Source organism: Melanerpes formicivorus, unplaced genomic scaffold, assembly GCF_026170545.1.
Source record: "Melanerpes formicivorus ecotype bairdi unplaced genomic scaffold, bMelFor1.0.p_v2 SCAF_131, whole genome shotgun sequence".
NCBI lineage: Eukaryota > Metazoa > Chordata > Aves > Piciformes > Picidae > Melanerpes > Melanerpes formicivorus.
The window spans coordinates 1,106,060-1,125,151 of record NW_027142483.1 but is presented as its reverse complement, the minus strand read 5'-3'; the positions used below and the strand labels follow the sequence as shown (position 1 = coordinate 1,125,151).

Below are 19,092 nucleotides of genomic sequence, written 5' to 3'. Positions count from 1 at the left end.
TTTTAAACCTACAGGAGAGAGCTCTCTTTTCATTATCGGTAGTAAAAGCGAGGTGAACGATCTCTTTTTGTACAGCATCTGCTTTCATTGTGAGGAATAATGAAGATCCAAGCGGTTAAAAACACTGAAAAATTGTAACTACATGCATCAGGCTTTGCTTCCTAAGTGTGAGACAGGCTACAGCTTGGCACTGTAATTAGGAAACAATGAATCCACAGAAGAAGCTTTGTGCATAAGGATGCCAAGCTGCATGTAGAAAATCCCCAAGAGCAGCATGCTTGGTTTCTCTGCTGAATTATTAGACCTTCCATATCATCATGGACTTCTCACGTGCTGCAAATTTCTGGGTCTCAAAACTCAGCCACTGATGCTATGAGACGGAAAGGTTGGCCTGAATTTGCGAGATCTCTCTTCAAACCACGCAGCTGCTCCCTAAATCCCTCAGAATCCAAACAATTTCAGCCATTGAAATGAACAAAAATTCACTTCAACCAACCTCAATTTTTTTTTTCCTGTCATTTTCTTCCTTACTGGAAAAAAATAAGTAAAGAGAAAAGTTTTGGGTGGGACATTCTTTAAGGGACCCCTTTAAGGGTTTTGCATCCCTTAAAGGAAGCTAAAGAAAACAGAGAAAGCATCACAAAACTGCTGGGAGGAGGAAAAATAACCTTTCTGTATGGCTGATGGTTTGGGTACTTTTCTGTGATAAGAGACCTGAAAATTCATTTTTCTCACCAGCCAGATGGGATTTGAACCTAATAGCAGCACTTAAGGGGGAAAAATGCTCCACTTCCAAGCTGCAGGGGACAAGTCTCCTCTGAGCTCTCCTCTGGAGCAATCACTTTATTTCAACTACTGAAACAATTCATTTGAACTGAGCAGAAGGGAAAACTGCCATAGCTTTACAGCTAGGCTGCTCACCCAGTAAGTAGAAAACCCAATTTGAAGGTATGTCACGTGCAGCAGTTTGAGAATGGATGTGTGCTAGAAGATGCAATGACAATCATCTGCTCTTCCTGCAAAAATGGGGATGCATTTTGTTTAAAGAGGACTAGAGAGAAAAGTTTGGACAAGAAGGTATGCATACACTCAGCTCAGTGCAGAGTCTTTCTGAAGAACTCTTTTAATGGGATTTAATGACTTTTGTGATCATGAAGTCCTTCCACATTACAAATCAGTACATAATAGGTGCAACGATCCCACCACAATACTTTTAGCAGCCATACTGCATAAAATTTTAAGCTTCTTGGGCTTTGTTGTAATGTATCTTCCAAGTTCAGGCATTAGTGTCCATCTTTTCCTTGGCTTGCTGAGCCATGCCATTCCAAAATTGTCATTTATTGTCCCTCCATGAATAAGTAATAGTACTTTGCACTTCAACAGCTAGTTTCTTAGACCTGGAGAGTCAAACTCAGCCAAGATAATGGCCCTAGAAATTAGGGTGTTTTTTTTGGTGTGGTGATTCCTGAACCTAAATTGCTTGCATTCTACTGGCAGGGATGGAGTGTTCACAGGCAGCAGTTATGACAAATGCGCTGTGCAGTACCTCCTGCTGTTGCAGACTGGCTGTGTTTCCCTTGTTGGTATCCTCTGTTTGCCTCACGTAGTCAAGCGCCTGGTCTAATGCCTCCTCCAAGTCTGACAGCCTCACGTCCTGTTCACTGAGCTGCTCCAACACATCAGATACTAGAGATCTGGTGTCATTGTACCTCTCATGAAACTCTTCAACTTGCTGTAGCACTGGGAGAAAAATCAGAGGCCAATAATTAATCCAAAGCTTGGAGTTTTGGCACTGTGATGATTTTTGTTGTCATTACTCAGGGGACAGTAAAACACACACCTAGGTTTTAACATCCCTTCTCTTGAAAAGAAAAGATGCCTCTCCTCTTAGTAGCTCATTTTTATCCCACCAATGCCCCCTTTCAAGTAACTTTTCCTAAATGAAACTAGGTTTAGCTTTCCTTGCTCTTAATTTGGTTTTCTTTGTCACAGCTAACCAGACTATTCAGGAGAAGAGATTCTTTGCTGTCCTGGGGTTCTGACTCATGTTCACCAAGCTGTGAGAATTATGCTGCCACTCTTTCCCATAGCAGCAGTTTTTCTCTCTCTGCTGGAGTTTGCTGTCCCCATGACAGAGCTGGCAGGGGGTAAGGAAGATGTACACAGTGGCATTTCCAGCCCTGGCATGAACTTTTCTGAGCAGCTCTTGCTGAGGTGCTGGGGTGCACAGGCACACACAGACACACATTCGTATTTCCCTGCCCATTCTGCCACGGGGGCAGCAGGCACCAGCAGAGACTTGGGGCAGGCATTTGGAAGCAGCAGCATCTTCAGCACATCAGTTGGTGCTTGCCGAGTACCTGCTGGTCCTTCTCAGGAGCTCAGCAGTACATCCAGAGCTGCCCAGCCCATGCCAGCTGCACATCACCGTGTGGGTGAAAGGAAAAGAGACTCGGAACTCACACTCCTCTGCTGCATTTCCCTCCTCCTCTGCAAGCTGCCTCTCCTTAGTGAAAGGCTTACGATGTTTGATCTCCTGCAGCATCTCCTCAGCCACACTCAGCTTCTGGGCAATTTCTTCAGGGCTCAATTCTTGTTGAATTGCATAATATTTCATTTTGCTGCTGATTTCTGTGGGAAAAAAGTAACAGATGGTCAATCCAGCATGGCTACAGAGAAGTAAATGCTGTGGAGCCCTTTTCCTTTTGTGAATGCAGATCATGCTGTTGGCAAAAGAAAGTTTTCATTATCTTCTGACTCTATGGGAGGTAATTATTAAGTTTAATCCAGTTTAATCCAGTCTTTAAATGATACCTGTAAATAACTGGCACTTGCTGGCATATATGTGTGTGTGGGGTCTCATCAGAAGAGGATGAGATTAAGCAGGCATGGGTTATGTGCAGTGTTTGTCTTGGCAGTTCTTATAGATCAGGGTCATCATCTTATTCCAAGTTTTGTGGCGTGTAGCAGGCTGGGGCTTTCATCCAGGATCAGATTTGGAAGTGGTGCTCCAAAATGGATATGTTTATTAAATAATAACAATGGCAAGGAGACTCTAAGGAGGTAACATAAGGTTTCTGGCCTGATACTGCCTGGCTGGTTTGTAGATACTATTTCAAGGTTTTGGTCTCAGTTCAAAAAAATCTGTTGGACCCCTGCACTTGAAATTGAGTTTACTGCTCCCCAGTGTAGGCATTATGAAGTTGGCCTTGAATGCCAAGCACCTCTTCTTTTATGCCCCATGATGTGAGTAGCTTTGGCTTCTGTTCATCATTGCTTTTGTGGATAACCACAGCTGGCAAAGCCAGAACTATGCAGCTGTAAGACTTTTATTAAAAATAGATGAGTCATTGTGGCACAACTAATTCTCTGGCAGCCTGTCTTTGTGTGCAGTTTCTTGCTGGCTCCTGAGTTTGTTATTGGTGTTTTAACAGCTCATAGTGAGCAGTAACAGATCACAACCTGCAGCTTCATGGATCTTTTTCCTTCTCGTGGTGGCACAAGCATGCGCATGTGTGACCACATGCAAACTCCCTTCAGTAAAGAGTGGCTTGCCTTCCTCAGGGGGGTTGCTCCTGTAGAAGAATAGTTTTGAGCATGGTGAAAACAATTTTCACTTACTTGTCTCCAACTGCTTTCTGGGTGAACAGGCACTCTCATTTATTAACAGCTGTGAGTGTGGCACCTTCTACGGTGACTCAACCTGACTGTGCTATTTGTGTTCCAAACTAGACATGTATCTGCCTTCTATGGTCCCTGTCCTACCCCAAACCAATTAATAATACCAAAGGACAATCCACAAAGGTCAGGCAGTGATGGTTAGTGACATATAACAGGGCTCATGCTGGCACTTTTGCTCAGTAATTGTATAAATAACATGTGATGGATGGCCACAGAGACAAAAGTGCTTTCACATCACAGGCAGAAGAAAGTAAAACAAATGTAACATCCTGTCAGCCTGGTCTCAGCCTGTCTCTTTTGTGTGATGGGATATGTTAACCTAACTATGTTTGTTGAAATAATGGTTGAAGCACCTATGGAGGTAAGGACAAGCAAAGATAGCAGCTGATATGTAACTCCTCTGCACAAATTGCTGCAGAGCTTGCAATAATTGTTCAAGACAGAGCTACTCACATCTATTAATCAGGTATTTCTTTTGAAAAAGAGAGCTATTTAGCTTCAACTGCTCTTCAGCCTTTCTATTCTGTTGCCATATACAGCTTTGGTATACTGCTGGCCTTGCCAAAGGCTGGGGGAAATCAGTGTGCTCTGTGTCAGTATGGAGGCTTACATAGTGCAGATGTACAGGGAGGGCGCAGGGATGCTTCTGAGTACAGTCACTTGGGGGTTTATTGCTTTCTGTAGGTACTGGAGACTGCAATTGATTTAACCTCAATTTTATGTATCAGCATGATAATGATATGTCACCGATATTCCAGTTGAAGATGATCATCTCTGACTAGGAAACCTATTTCAAGTGCAGTTGTGCTTGGGAAGTTGTTAACTGTAGTAATTTTTCTTTTGATATATAGGGTAGTAAAAGTTCTTGAAGATGCAAGAGGTTTTACAGACTCTAAATCAAAAAAGCTTCACCTGGGAAGGTGTAAAATAGAAGAGAAGAAGGGAAGTTATGTTTTGAACTTTATGCCAGTTCTAGGGATTCTTTTATTCCTCTAGCATGTTGCCCAAGGATGGCCTTTGTAGATGTGCATCCCCTCACATCAAAAGGACAGATGAGTGTGACAGAGACAGTATGTGGCAGTTTCTACCGACATTTTATCACGACAAAGCCCTTGGTTTCACCAAGAAAAAAGAAAAGGAAGGTTTTGTGCTGGTTTTTCAACCCAAGCCAGCCCATGGTATCGGTTAGTTTTCAAAAGAGCAGTTTGTATCATGGCATTGCAGGCTGCCAGAGCCTTACGTGTGGGTTGCTTTGTGAGACTGCCCAGATACCGTGGCATTTTTTTTTTGCTGCAGGCTTCATTAATACATGCTTGACACTGAGCTAAACCAGAAAGCAATCTATTTACCTTGAATGTTATCCCTCATAATAACGAGCTGCTGCACAAGCTGAGTGGCACGGTTGTTGGTCTTCATGGTTTCCTTCTGTACCAGTAGGCCTTTGCTGGATGCTTCAGTTCCCTATGAATAAACCAAATGAGATAGACATTAGCTTTCATTCCAGATCCATATGCCTGTGTGAGGATGAGCAGTGTAAACACACATTTTGCTTTCTGCTGATGAGCATGTGAAGGTCCATTTATCATATGAAGTGTTATTTACAGAGGTATTTGAAGTGAAGGGCTGTCTTGTCAGTATTTTCAGAGTTGCAGAGTGGGATATTAAAATCTGTCCCATATTTACCCATCATTTGCTGCAATCAGATTGCCATAAATTATGCACAGTTGTAAAAACCCCCATCTGCTGAGTCTCCCAGGCATTCAGCAGGGCTGCCTGATTTTGGATAGGCTGTTTCCTCAGGCTGAAGAATAAGGTGTTAAGCGTACAACCATTTTTAGACCAGTGTCTCCCTCAAGTGAGATCCCCAGATCTGCATAAGGATTCAAAACACTCCAAAGAGCATTGCCAGCCTCTTATACTACATTACTTTGAACGTTGCACTCTGCATTGTGTTCCCTTACATTCCTGTATTTTGAAGTGTTTCATCAAGGCTAATTTAATTTTATGGGAGCATACAGGTGAAACAGATACAGTGCAAATACTTCTGAAGTCAAGCTAAATTAGTTTAATGTTGGTTACTTCACTTAATTAGAACTCAAGATGTGAAATAGAAAGGCAGTGTGTCTATCTCAGATTAAATGCTGTTTAGGGTGGTATGTGGGAACTCAGATCCTGGGGGGAGAGGTTTTTCTGTGACCACATTGAACAGTCTTCAACCCTACATCCTTCCTTTTCTGGGATGAAGACTTGCTAGATTCTTTGTGCTTTTAATTCAGAGCTAAAGTAAAGTAGAAGGTTTAGAAATTAAAAACAGAAACAGAAGATTCTCCCAACTGTCTTTCAGGGCACTCCCACTCTTGTTTTGTAAAACCAGAAGTTCAGACTAAATGTTGGGAAACATTTCTTTACCAAGAGAGTGGCCAAACATCGAAACAAGCTTCACAGAGAGATGGTTGCTGCCCCATGCCCGTCAGTGTGTGAGAGGCATTTGAATATTGCCCTTGATAATATACTTTAACTTTTGGCCAGCCCTAAAGTGATCAGGCTGCTGTACTGGATGAAGAGGATGCTCAGGGGAGACCTTCTTGCTGTCTACAACTGCCTAAAGGGAGGTTGTAGCCAGGAGGGGGTTGGTCTCTTCTCCCAGGCAACCAGCTCCAGAACAAGAGGACACAGTCTCAAGCTGTGCCAGGGGAGGTTTAGGCTGGATGTTAGGAAGAAATTCTTCATAGAAAGAGAGATTGGCCATTGGAATGTGCTACCCAGGAAGGTGGTGGAATCACAATCACTGGAAGTGTTTAAAAAGAGACTGGATGAGGCACTTAGCACTATGGTTTAGTTGATTATGTGGTGTTGGTTGATAGGTTGGACTCAGTGATCTCGAAGGTCTTTTCCAACCTAGTTTATTCTGTATTCTGCATAGTTGCAGGTCCCTGCCAGTTGGAACAGCAAAATCTCAAAGCTCTAGCAGAGAGCTGTAAACAAACCTGTTCATCAAGTGTTGCTGCCTCTCTCAGGAGATCATTCATTTCATCTGCAGCATCATCAACCTGGATGGTCCAGAGCGCAGCATGGTTCTTTTTCTGGGACATTGCTGTCTGTATAGGAGGGGGGAAAAACAAAATCAATCAGTGCATCTACTGAGGGCAAGGCTTGAAACCTGTGGGCTGAAAATTCATAGATCAAAACTGCATTAAAGAAATAAATAACAAAATATCATGGCTGTTTGTACCTGGAGGTGAGTGGTGGTGGTGTTCAGGTCGTTCAGGCGCTTTTGAGCCGCCACTCCTGTGGCAATGCTCAGTAAAGTGGCTTTGCTCTCATCGATAGCCAGGACTGCTAATCGGATGTCATCCGTCAAATCCCAGATGCATTTGTCACAGCCTGATAACAAAATAAGAGCGTGCCATTTTTCTTCAGTGTTTCTAGCAGTTCACTGCAAATATCTTCCAGTCACTTTAGAGTGCTCTTGCCCTCTCTCTGTCATTGATGGATCCTAATGGGTCCCATTTTTCTCTCACTTTCATGCGCCCTATCCCAGTGTTCCACAGTACAGCCATGATGCTTCCGGCCGAGCAGCACCAGATGGGACTGCTCCAAGAGGCTGCCACAGCAGCTCTGGACTAAACAGGGAGAGATGGAGAGGGGAGGTATTTCCTGGCTATTCCCTAGAGGCTCTGCATGTTTGTGGCCTGAAGAACAACTTCATTACGTCAGAACCCAGAACTCTGTGATAAAATTTAGTGGTATGAGAAGTACGGATGTCCCACAGAAGGGCTCTTGGCTGCTCTTGGCTGTTTGATTAGGAAGGCAACTTTTGAAAACACAATTACAACATGTTTAGAATACACTTGGGCAGAACTATATCCTTGTTCCTGCTGAATGCTTGCAATACCACCTTGTTATAACAACACCGGTACCACCACTACATGCCAGAGACTTAGGTGAATGTCAAACAAAGATTCCAGCAGAAAATTCTGCTTGGTATTGTGTGGTCTGTATTTTTGATGGCAGCAGCTCCCAAATATTTTCCTTCTGGTTGCACTTCCAGGCACATGACTCATCTCCTTGGAAGCTGGTTTGGGAACCCATGTGTGCTGCATAATTATTCTAGCATTAAAACAACACATCAGTGGTTACCAGTAGTTACAATAGAGTACTTCTGGAAACTCCTCAGGCTTCCTGCCATTAGAACAGGGGAGATGGAAAAGCAACTGACTGATGGATGCATGTCAAGTTATCAACAGCAACAATTTATATTAGGTGTACACCTAGACAGCTGGAAATTATATGCAATATGGCAATTGAGGTGGCAGTTTTTAGGGCCAGAATGTAACTTTTTAAGCACTGTGCCTCAGAGTCTGCAGAAGTGGCTTTGGTGACACTTCTCTGCTGCTGTGTGGTTTGTACCTGAATGTTCAGTCTGTATCACAGAGTGGGATGGACTCAGTCAGGCAAGTGAGAATGCATTTATATGCTCAACCAGCTGGGCACTGTGGATGTTCACATGTTTAAGTGAACTGTGGGACCAAGGCCAAAGCCCTGAGCCCACTGGAGGACTGCGCCCTCAACTTTATATACATCTAAATACAAGAGTGATGTTAATTTCTGGTATGCTCATGATAATCTTCTTACTGATGGTGGGGCAGTCTGTGCCAGTAGAAGCTTCAGGACTGTCTGCAAGGCACTCTCCAGTCTGGCTGTCACACATTCTGCCTCCACAGTTACATTCTGAGGGGGAAAAAAAAAGAAAGGATTTTTGAAAGAAGAATCTTCAAAATGTACAACTCACTTTCCCCCTCCTAAGACTACTGAAGTGATTGTAAATAGAATTGTGCATGGGTAGTCAAACCAAATTCAGGGACTTCTTTGAGTGAATTTTTTCCTTCAGTATGTAGACAAGGTTGGGTTTTGCACTGTAGTTCAAATTGGACCAGGTAAAGTATGAAGTGGGAAACAGAACCTGAAAGCCTCTGCCAAACTCACTTGTTAAACCTCCCCAGCTGATCACAAGCAGAGGCAGGGAGGCCAGAGCTGCCCAGCTGGCCCATCCCTGAGCATCACCCTCTCTAGACTGTCGTGGCCCAGCTAGAGATGGATCAGCTGGGCAACTCTGACTTCTTATCTAGGGAGGCTCTACACTGACCCTTCCAGCTCTGAGCCATCACCATCTGGTGAGGGTGGTGTTGAGGAGATGGGCTAAGACAAGGGGTACAGCTGAAGTTAATCACTAGTTATGAATCTCTCCATAGCCCTCTGGAATTTATCAATGCTGTCTCAGGCTGCCACTAAATAAGCTTTCCAGCTGTCAGGGATTGATGGTGGACTCCAATTCCATCCACAGCTTGGGTATATCAAAAAGTAAATATCTCCTACCACTTAACAATGAAGACTAAATGAGAATTCACATTTCTGGAGACTTGAGTAAGCACAAGTGGTTTTCAAAAAGTGCAATTTTTAATCTAAAGTGTTCCTTTCATGGTTTAATTGGCCTTCTCAAATATATTATTTTAAAGATTAAAATTGTCTTGGAACACTTGGAAAGAATAACAAAAACTCAGGCTGCACATGAGAGCAGCAGTGGCTTATCTGCAATTTGTTTTGCTCTTGTGATTCATGGTTTCAGCAGAATCTCATATAACAGAATCATTTACTGCTCTCTTTTATTGCAACCCATTCATTGTGCTCCAGGAATTACACTTGTATTTACATTCCACGCTGGTCTGGTCTGGTCTACTCTACTCCACTCCACTCCACTCCACTCCACTCCACTCCACTCCACTCCACTCCACTCCACTCCACTCCACTCCACTTCTATTCTATTCTATTCTATTCTATTCTATTCTATTCTATTCTATTCTATTCTATTCTATTCTATTCTATTCCATTCCATTCCATTCCATTCCATTCCATTCCATTCCATTCCATTCCATTCCATTTCATATGCTGCATTCTGGGGTCTGAGACTTCCTCACGGGAAAAGGAGAGAGTGCTGGTGCCTGGGATGATCCCACTGAACAGGAATCCAAATTATCCTGCCAGGCATGTGGCCAGGAGCACTCCCTTCCTCTATGGACCACAGGTGTCCAATGGCAGCTTCAGGCATCACTGATCTTTGGGAGGTGATCCACAGCACCAGGCTGGCTCGGCTCTGCCAGACTCCAGACGCTACCTGTGCAGTTTTTGGCGAGCCTGGCGTCCCCGTAGAAGCCTGGAGCGCATCGCTCGCACCTGAAGCCCGCGGTGTGGTGCAGGCAGTTGCGGCACTGGCCGGTCACCTCGTCACAGTCTTCAAAAATCAGGTTTGGGTCGGAGTTGCCGCTGCAGTCACATTTTTTGCAAGTGCTTCCAATTAGCAGAGGGTTCCCATAGTAACCAGGGGCACACCTGAAAGGAAGAGCAAGGCCAGCGATGAGGAGCGATGACATTCCCATCTGCGGCACCGTTTATTCTCTGATCTTGTTTATGTCACCAGGAATCGATGACAGCCTGCACTGCTATTGAACAGAAGGTAAATGGGGAGCTGTATTCCTGCAGAGGCATGTTTTGTGCTCTAATCCCAGTCTGTACAGTTATAAATTTCTCCCTTCTTGAGCACTGCTGGGATCTCAATCACACCAGTCTGCATTGATTATTATTTTTCATGGGTGTCTTTAGCAGTAAAATGATTTGTTCCCTATTGTTTTAAAACCTGTGACAGGATGACCTTGGCAGAGAGGCAGCTCTAGTGTTTATTTTGATCTCTTTTGGCTTTGGATCTCACCAACTATATTGTGTTATATAGGAAACTGGGTAAGAGGCTGCATGTCATGATGCTGAAACCCAGAGGAAGTTCAGACCTTATTTCCACCAAAATGCATGTAGCAAAGTACTGAGCAGATAAGGTTTACATAAATACTTCTGTGGTGAGGCACTGGGATGGTTCCTGGTTTCTGCAAAACAGAACAGGCACTAAACCAGGCTCTGTTTTTCAGACGTGTTTGATGTTAACCTGCTGGCTGAGGGCAAAAGGCTGAGAGCAGTGACCAGCACAGGAGGGGAGGATTCCTCTGTTGGTTTGCAGAAGGAGAGAGGGAGGAAGGTAACAAGCACCACAAGGAAGACCTGAAATGGGTCCAAATCACCTTTCAAGTCTCAGCATGTTTGAAAAGCATTTCAGTGGAAAACTTTCTACATCTTAAAATGGAAGCTGACACTGTGGTGGTTTTTGAAAGTCTAGAGCAACAGGTGATGCATAACAGGCCTGGGTGACCAGTGGCCCTGACCTAAGAACACAGGTGATAGACTTGGTGTCGTTATTTGGAAAGAGAGGGTGTCAGATAAAGGAGTTTCTGCTGGTAGTAGTGAGTGTGCTTAATCCTACAAGCCAGAGGAGCATCTGCAGAGCAACCAGCGAGGTGAAGTGCTGGCACTGGTGTGGGCATGGAGCAGCTTGCAGGAGCAAATCCTTGAGCGAGCAAGGGCTTTGCTGGAGGAGCTGGCAGCTGGAGCAGCAGTGGAGGAGTCAGCTAGCAGGACAGGGGCAACCCATGCCATTCATGGTGTCACTGTGAGATGATAGGAGGGTCTATAACCCAGCAACCTGAGGTGTGGAGATCACAGACTCGTATTCCCAAACTGGGAATGAAGAATTACTGCAGGGAAGTGAAAAACTATCTGGTGCTAACTAGAGAAATAGTTGCACTGTTGCAAGGAGGAATTGTGTTTCATCCTGTTTTATAAACCTGCTGTTTTTTCTCCATTCCACAAGGCCCTGTTTTAAGGTGCTGTTTGTTCTGCTGTTTGTGCACGAGGAAGGTGACTTCTCAGGAAGTTTAGCTGCAGTTTCCCAGGTTCTGGTCAGGGACCTGAGCTGTGGTCTGTTGTGTTCTAAAATCATAGTCAATAGAAGTTCTGCTGTGTCTGAATGATGAAAATGTGGGAGATCTGATAAAAGCTTCCAGTTTTGATCTGTTCCTACATTTCCTGACTTTTTTTTTTTTGCTTTAATAGTGTAATTTCCTCAGCACTGCTTTGTTCATGTTCCAGTTCTGCACCCTCAAAGTCAAAAACACATAAAATTTTCAGCATCTTAATATAAACCACTTGGATGCCTCAAATACTGCTTTTGTCAGTGACAAAGACTCTGTTTGTCTCTTTGCAGCACTGCCAGAATATTTGGTGCAGATCTTATCGTTGGGGTGACCCAGATGTAGAGAATAAAAGTGTGACCTGGAGTTCTGTGCAGCCCTCCAAGAACCGTGACTGCGACACAAAGGGTGATTTCACTGGCTCTGGTGGAGTCACTCCCCATCCCCATGGGAGTAAGAGCAGGCAGTGATGGACAATGCTGCTTTTTAGTCATGCCAAAGCTCTTGCTATAATCTTCAGTATTTCAGCCATTGTATCATTTCCCCAGATTTCAGAATTTCAGTAGGTTTATAAAGTTTGAACAAATAAAAACTCTCTTGTGTTTTAACTTTATTTTCTTCTGTAGAACCATTTGATTTCCTCTGTGTTCTCAAAACCCTGCAGAGTTGCTTTTTGATTCTCTGTAGGTAGGTATTTTTCAAATGATCATCTCTCTAACGTGGCCACCAAGACACAGTGCCCAGGTGGCCAAGAAGGCCAATGGCATCCTGGTCTGCATCAGGAACAGTGTGGCCAGCAGGAGCAGGGAAGTCATTGTGCCCCTGTACTCAGCACTGTTTAGACCACACCTTGAGTACTGTGTCCAGTTCTGGGCCCCTGAATTTAAGGAGGACATTGAAACTCTTGAATGTGTCCAGAGAAGGGCAACAAGGCTGGGGAGTGGTCTCAAGCACAGCCCTATGAGGAGAGGCTGAGGGAGCTGGGATTGCTTATCCTGGAGAAGAGGAGGCTCAGGGGAGACCTTCTTGCTGTCTACAACTACCTGAAGGGAGGATGTAGCCAGGAGGGGGTTGGTCTCTTCTCTCAGGCAACCAGCAATAGAACAAGAGGACACAGTCTCAAGCTGTGCCAGGGGAAGTTTAGGCTGGAGGTGATGAGAAAGTTCTTCCCAGAAAGAGTAATTGGCCACTGGAATGTGCTGCCCAGGGAGGTGGTGGAATCCCTGTCCCTGGAGGTGTTCAAAAAGGGATTGGATATGTCACTTGAAGCCATGGTTTAGTTAGTCATGAGGTCTTGGGTGACAGATTGGACTTGATGATCTCTGGGGTCTTTTCCAACCTTACTGATTCTATGATTCTATGACAGAGCCACTATGCAGTGCTGGGATCAGACTGGTGTTTTGCTCACCGCTATCTAGCCCTAGCTTTCAGGCAGCATCTACCATCTATGCACTGTTCCCATCAGACTCACAATGTCTGCCCTCTCCTCAGGACAAGGTAATCTTTTTTTCTTATTTTCTGAAATATGCCAATCAGTTCACTGGCCAGAGATGCAGTGGCCAGATCCTCACATCCACACAGATACATTTTGTAAGCTGCTGCTGCTTTTACTGGCCATCTGACTCACATTATTAGCCATATCTCCTCATCTGGAGTCACCATCTGAAACAGACAGAAACTTCTAGAGCTCAAAATAAATCTGTCACTTTCACTTTCCCCTTTGCCACTCACAGGGCTGAACTGCACTTAATCTGTATTGAATAGTTGGTGGCACTTGAGGGGAGCAGAGGCTACTGGATGGATACACTGCTCTATCTCTGGACTTCATGGCCTGAAACAGTAAAGGCTGATGGCAAATGTCATTTCCTCTATGGTATCAAGAAAAGAATCTTTGTTGCTAACCAAGACTATTTCCTCTCCCATAATAAAACTTTTAAATCATCTTTGTTTCACTTTGCAGCCTCCTTTTCTTCCTATAATTATTGGTAGGTTAGGAATTAACTTCTTCCCTGGCAATGCCTTTTCCCTTTGGACACAAAAGTATCATTTCTTTAGTTATCTCTTTTAACATTTGGGCATTAACAATACCTGGATTTCATCTGCCACCACCTTAATGCCCTATGGCTGAAGTCCAGGAGCAAAATGATTCACTCCTAAATTTTGAATTGGGAAGCTGTTTTTCTCAGCTCCTGGCAGAGGCCTCTCTGTGATTTCACAACAGCAGTTGCTGGCAAACCTAAGCTGGATAGGTTTGTGCCAAGCCACTGGAGCAGCACAAGAAGTCCTCCTCCTCCTCCACGAATGCCAGAGGAAATGGAGCGGATTGCCCCTGGTGTGCTCTCTGAGATCCCACACACTGCCTGTGGAGGGATGTCCTGCAGCTCCTGCCCCTGTGGTGCCTGTCACCAATCCTTGCAACCAGCTTGGGGGTGGGGGTGGAGTGCAGTGAGCGGGATGTAGCCTTCCTCTCCCTGGGGGCATGAATTGCTATTTTTGCTGCAGGGATGGACAGGGCAATGCTCCTTCTCTCTCAGGATCCCCTGGTCCTTCTGCTAGCATGGTGATGGCACAATAGCTGCCTGTGGGAGCAGGGAGCAGTGGCAGCAGTGGGACAAGCAATGTGTTTCTCATTAGTTTTGGAAACACTTTTTACTCTTTCTGACACAAACAGGCACAGGACCAGGAGCCTCCTAGAAGGAAGGTGCCATTTGTCACTGCTTGCCTTTTAGGCCAGCAGTTACTCAGGGACTAACCCAGTAACCAGCACAGGCTGATGTCTTTCTGTAGCTTTTCCTAACCCATCTACACAGCTTTGCCTTCCTTGAGACAGATGCACTGTGTCAGGCTGGGTAGTAACTACTAGGAAACAAAGCTGATGCTGTCTGCTGCCGTTGCTATGCATCTCCTACTCATTTCATAGGGTTTGAATTGCTTGTAGTCTAGGCTGACATTTTAATAACCATTAGAAAACCTCACTGACCTTTTAATTGTCTGCTTTATCCTTTGTGTATAAATCTGACATTTTGGGAGAACAAAAGAATACAGCCAGAGTCCTGGAGTCCTGTGCCATCTGTCTAAAGGGCTCTCACTATTGCTGTCACCATCTTGGTGATGAGGAGGTAGTAAGCTGATGTTTTGCATCATCTGTGGCGGCAAAAGCCTTCACTGTTGGTTTTATTTTGGTCTTTATCCTACCTTTTTCATATTGATTTCTCTGATAGTTTTTCTCTGATAGTTAAGCATCATTTGAATTCAAGACTTACCCATTAATAACAGTTGACTGAAGTCTTAAATACTTCAGGGGCTTTAACTTAAAAACAAAGTGAGGTGTTCAGTAAGCCAGTGCCTGAGCCACACTGTACCCCTCAGCCTTTGTGTTAGAGCTCTTTTAATTTATTGGCTGCTCATGGAGAATTATAATCAGGCCTCTGCCATTCATTGAATCATCATCCATGTGTATTCATACTGAGCAAGATGGCCTTTTACAAGACAGGAGAGGGAGTTTTATTCCTGCTCAATGGCTCCATTATTTGTGTACTTTGTTATTTAGAGGGTATTTACTAGAAACTGTTTATGGGTGTAAGGGAAAATGGAAAATCACCACTGGCTTGTGGTTGTTTGCTTGGCTTTCTGGGATTATGCCTATAAAAGGCATTTAACACTTCACTAAAAAGGTGCTCATTAAGAATTTGACTCAAGAATGCTTTTCCTCATTCCTGTTTGAAAAATCACTTTGGTGGAAGCTTGCTATAGCTTTTGGAGCAGTGGATTGCATGAAGGGTCTGTGTGGTGGTTATTTGCCACTTAGCTGCTGTCTCTGCATGGTGTTTTGCATTTTGATTTGTAAATTGTGTTCAGTTTAGGCAGACCACTGCAAGAAGGCACACAAAGTGCAAGAAGGCACACAAAGTGCAAGAAGTCCATCAAAATACATCCAATGTAAATGACAGATGTCTTGCTCTGGCTTGTCTCCATAGCAAGTTCTTATGGTTTTTCATAGACTCATAGAATCAGCCAGGTTGGAAAAGACCTTAGAGATCATCAAGTCCAACCCATTACCTAATACCTAAGACCTCATGACTACTAAACCATGGCTCCAAGTGCCACATCCAATCCTTTTTTGAACACCTCCAGGGACAGTGACTCCACCACCTCCCTGGAGAGCACATTCCAATGGCCAATTACTCTTTCTGGGAAGAACTTTCTCCTCACCTCCAGCCTAAACTTCACCTGGCACAGCTTGAGACTGTGTCCTCTTGTTCTGGTGCTGGTTGCCCAGAAGAAGAGACCAACCTCCACCTGTCTACAACTTCCCTTCAGGTAGTTGTGTAGACCAATAAGGTTTCCCCTGAGCTTCCTCTTCTCCAGGCTAAGCAAGCCCAGCTCCCTCAGTCTCTCCTCACAGGGCTTGTTTTGAGAAGGAACTGAATGAGATCCTTTAACAGAAATTATCCCACCTGATGAAAACACAAGAGCAAGATTCCTGTATGGCAAGATTCCCTCTGTGCCTTCTGAACTTCAGTACTGTTGAGCAGAGAGTCACCCTGTTAGTTTCTTACCTTTCACAGTTGGGTCCTGCATAGTTTTCCTTACAGACACAGCGCACACTTCCACCTTTTCTGTAGCAGGAGACTGCAAAGCTGGAATTTCATTACAATAAATAGTTAGAATAGAAGAAAATGGCAAACACTTGGGAGTGTTTCTTTCCTACATTATGGACATTTGCTGTCAGTGTGAGCTCTGGCTCTTGGTCACACATTGCTGAACAGATCTTCTTAAGTTCTATATGTTATTCACATTGTATCCCTTGTTATGTCTTTTTAATTAGTGTAGAAAGCACTGATACAGCACTATGGGGGTATATAAATACAGATGTGAATGAATTCTTGCCTTGCAGTGTAGATCAGACAGATCCCCAGGTTTTGGAACACTCATTTCAGGTAAGGGATTTAGGGTAAATATGTATGGCATGAAAATTTACTTGCTTCCTGTCTCTTATTCTAAAGGGTAAAATATTGCTTTTGAAAGGCATCATCAGTGGCCACTTCAGGGACTGAGATTCTGGAATGGGTGCAGCTATTCCCTATGTAAATCCTACAATTTTACTCAAATCCAGTCTGGAAACACTGAGTGGTGAAAACTGACCACAGCGATGCCATGTGGCAATTGAGGCTGTTCCACCATCTCTCTGAGTAAGCTGGAAAGAGCCTGGGACTTCTGAAATCAACCAGCTCAGCAGCAATACTGACTGCAGCAATGGCTTGGGCTGTGATTTTCACTGCTGTGATTCTGAATCACGAATTCCTTTGATTTCTTATGTTTTGAGGGCTTAAAGAATGTTTTACGAGCCCATGGAGCAGCAGCAGCCAGATGTGGAAAGTGCTAACTGTGTGCACTTCACACACATGGATGGACACAGCTTAAGTACATTCCCAGGATAAAGACATACAGTCCTAAGAACATTCCCAGTTAGTTTGCAACGTGTGAGTAAATTCCTGCCAGCGCTGGAATGTGATCAGAGTAGTGAGTGCCAGCAGCTGCCAGCTGCAGGCTCAGGATTGCAAACCGCAGGTCTTGAGTCCCTGCAGTGCTTGGCGGCTCTGGCCAGGTTGCATCCCTTTCACATAGAAGGACAAAAGACTTGGGAGATGGGAAAGAGCATGATCCACATGTTGCTTGTCCCAGGAGGCAGCAGCACAGAAAGGTGATGAGAATTCCTGCTTTATTTCAGTTCCTACCAGCATTTCTCAGCTGGCTGGACAACCAGGGTCGAATAAATCTGTGTCTGGACCTCTGCTGTCTCAAACCACTTCATACAACCAGAGAGAACATAAAATGAGATTCTTCTGACAGAATTCACAAATTAACTTCTGTAAAACTTTTATGAGAACATGTTGAGAAAATAATAAAAGTTTGGCAGCCTTCCTCTCCTTTTACAGAGGCTAATTCCTTCACATAGTTGAACAAAAAAACCCCCACACTGTGGATGAAAGCTATGAAAAAAGACTGAAGCCTTCCTGATGTTTCATGTTTTAATTTTTTTGGGGGGGAATTTTTAGGGAAAAAGAGTTTATGTAATTCCCCCAGGTCTGAAAAGAAAGTGTCTGCTGGACTGTGCAGCAATCTCCATCCTCCTTGGGTTTAATTCCAAAGAGGTGACGTGATACTTCATGTGGAATGCCCAAAAGTTATTCCAAAGGCTCCCAAGATAACAGAGATGAAGACAGAAAAATCTAGAGGTATACAGAGGAATCCTAAGGGGGGGAAAAAAAGTGTGCCTGCTGAGTCTGACAGCTTGCAGATTTGGTTACTTTGTCTAAGTTTTTTGAATTCACTGGCTATTTCCAGAGTAAAACAACATCCTTGGAATGTGCTTTATCAAAGGCTTTTAATGCTTCTCTGTTTTCTGGTTGAAGCCCAGTATTGCCTTAATATAAATGGAGTGGGATTAATGGAGGATATATATATTGGTTACAAAGGTGGCTCAGTTGGTAGCACATAAGACCCTTAATGGGAAGGTTGTAAGTTCAAGCCTGCAGTGGGCAGTAGTGTCTTCCCTACTCTAGTGGTGAGGTCTGTGGTGACAGGTTGGACTCGATGATCTTTGAGGTCCCTTCCAACCTTAGGAATACTGAATACTGAATATATATAAAAGGAGGAGTGGTTGTTCATTGGGTTTAGTTATGCAAGGCTGGATGTTGCTCAATCATTATTATTTGCCTGTTCCAGGCCCAGCTGAAGGCTGTGGCTGTGGTCAGATCTTTCTCATAGGAGAAGCTGAACAAGCAATCTCTGCATGTTATTTAAATAAGGGGTATGAGGCAAATTGGGATCAGATGTTCTTTTAACTATTGCTTTCCAGACTTCTCTAAGGGGAGCCCCTGAACAACTGAAGTGGATTTTTACTGAGGTAGTTTTAAAGGGGTGACGTATCACAGAGCATAGAATATCCTGAGGTGGAAGGGACTCAGTGGGGATCATCAAGTCCAATTCCTATACCACTGCTAATGTTGAAGCAGCTGCATTTGGGCTCATCTCAGCTCTTGTTCTCTTTTTCCAATCACACTATGGTGTCCTTTTGTGTTTAAGACTTCCTTACCTCTTGTGGTCTGGGTTAGAAGTGTTATGTCCCTAGCAGAAGGGCTAAAGAGTGTGTTGAAGTGCAGGTTGCTCCTTGGCCTTTGCATCCATCTCCCATAGCACTGGCAGAGACAGCCTGGAGCTCAGGTCCCTGTGGGTCCCACCACACTGAGTCCTGCTGGGATTGTGGGCTGGCCAGCTCTCTCCTGTCTGGGTGCACTACTGCATGCCTGCTGGGCTGCAGGAGTGGGCAGGGGACTGGGTGAATGAAGCCCCAGCCATGCTCTAGCAGATCAGACTGCAGGGAGAACAGGCTAGACCATACTTGAGTGACCATGTTGAGCAGGCTGTGTGTCTCACCATGTGATAATGCCTCAAATATTTGCAGCCCAGGTTGCTGCTGAGAGAGCAGCTCCTTTAATGGTTGGCCTTGATGCTCTTAAAGGTCTTTTCCAGATGAAATGCTTCTATGATTCCTTAC

General features: G+C 44.3%; 1 protein-coding gene across 1 annotated transcript in view; it reads right to left on the bottom strand.

Moving 5' to 3' along the window:
* Window positions 1–19,092, bottom strand: part of LAMA4 (laminin subunit alpha 4) — an 87,202-nt gene that overhangs the window by 37,374 nt on the left and 30,736 nt on the right. Inside the window, exons 4-11 of the mRNA XM_068168093.1 lie at window positions 16,091–16,171; window positions 9,854–10,068; window positions 8,317–8,412; window positions 6,914–7,065; window positions 6,669–6,779; window positions 5,031–5,142; window positions 2,464–2,631; window positions 1,547–1,740 (exon numbers count right to left, since the gene is read on the bottom strand). Of these exons, the coding sequence (XP_068024194.1) occupies window positions 1,547–1,740; window positions 2,464–2,631; window positions 5,031–5,142; window positions 6,669–6,779; window positions 6,914–7,065; window positions 8,317–8,412; window positions 9,854–10,068; window positions 16,091–16,171 (1,129 nt within the window). The remainder of the gene's footprint in view (window positions 1–1,546; window positions 1,741–2,463; window positions 2,632–5,030; window positions 5,143–6,668; window positions 6,780–6,913; window positions 7,066–8,316; window positions 8,413–9,853; window positions 10,069–16,090; window positions 16,172–19,092) is intronic.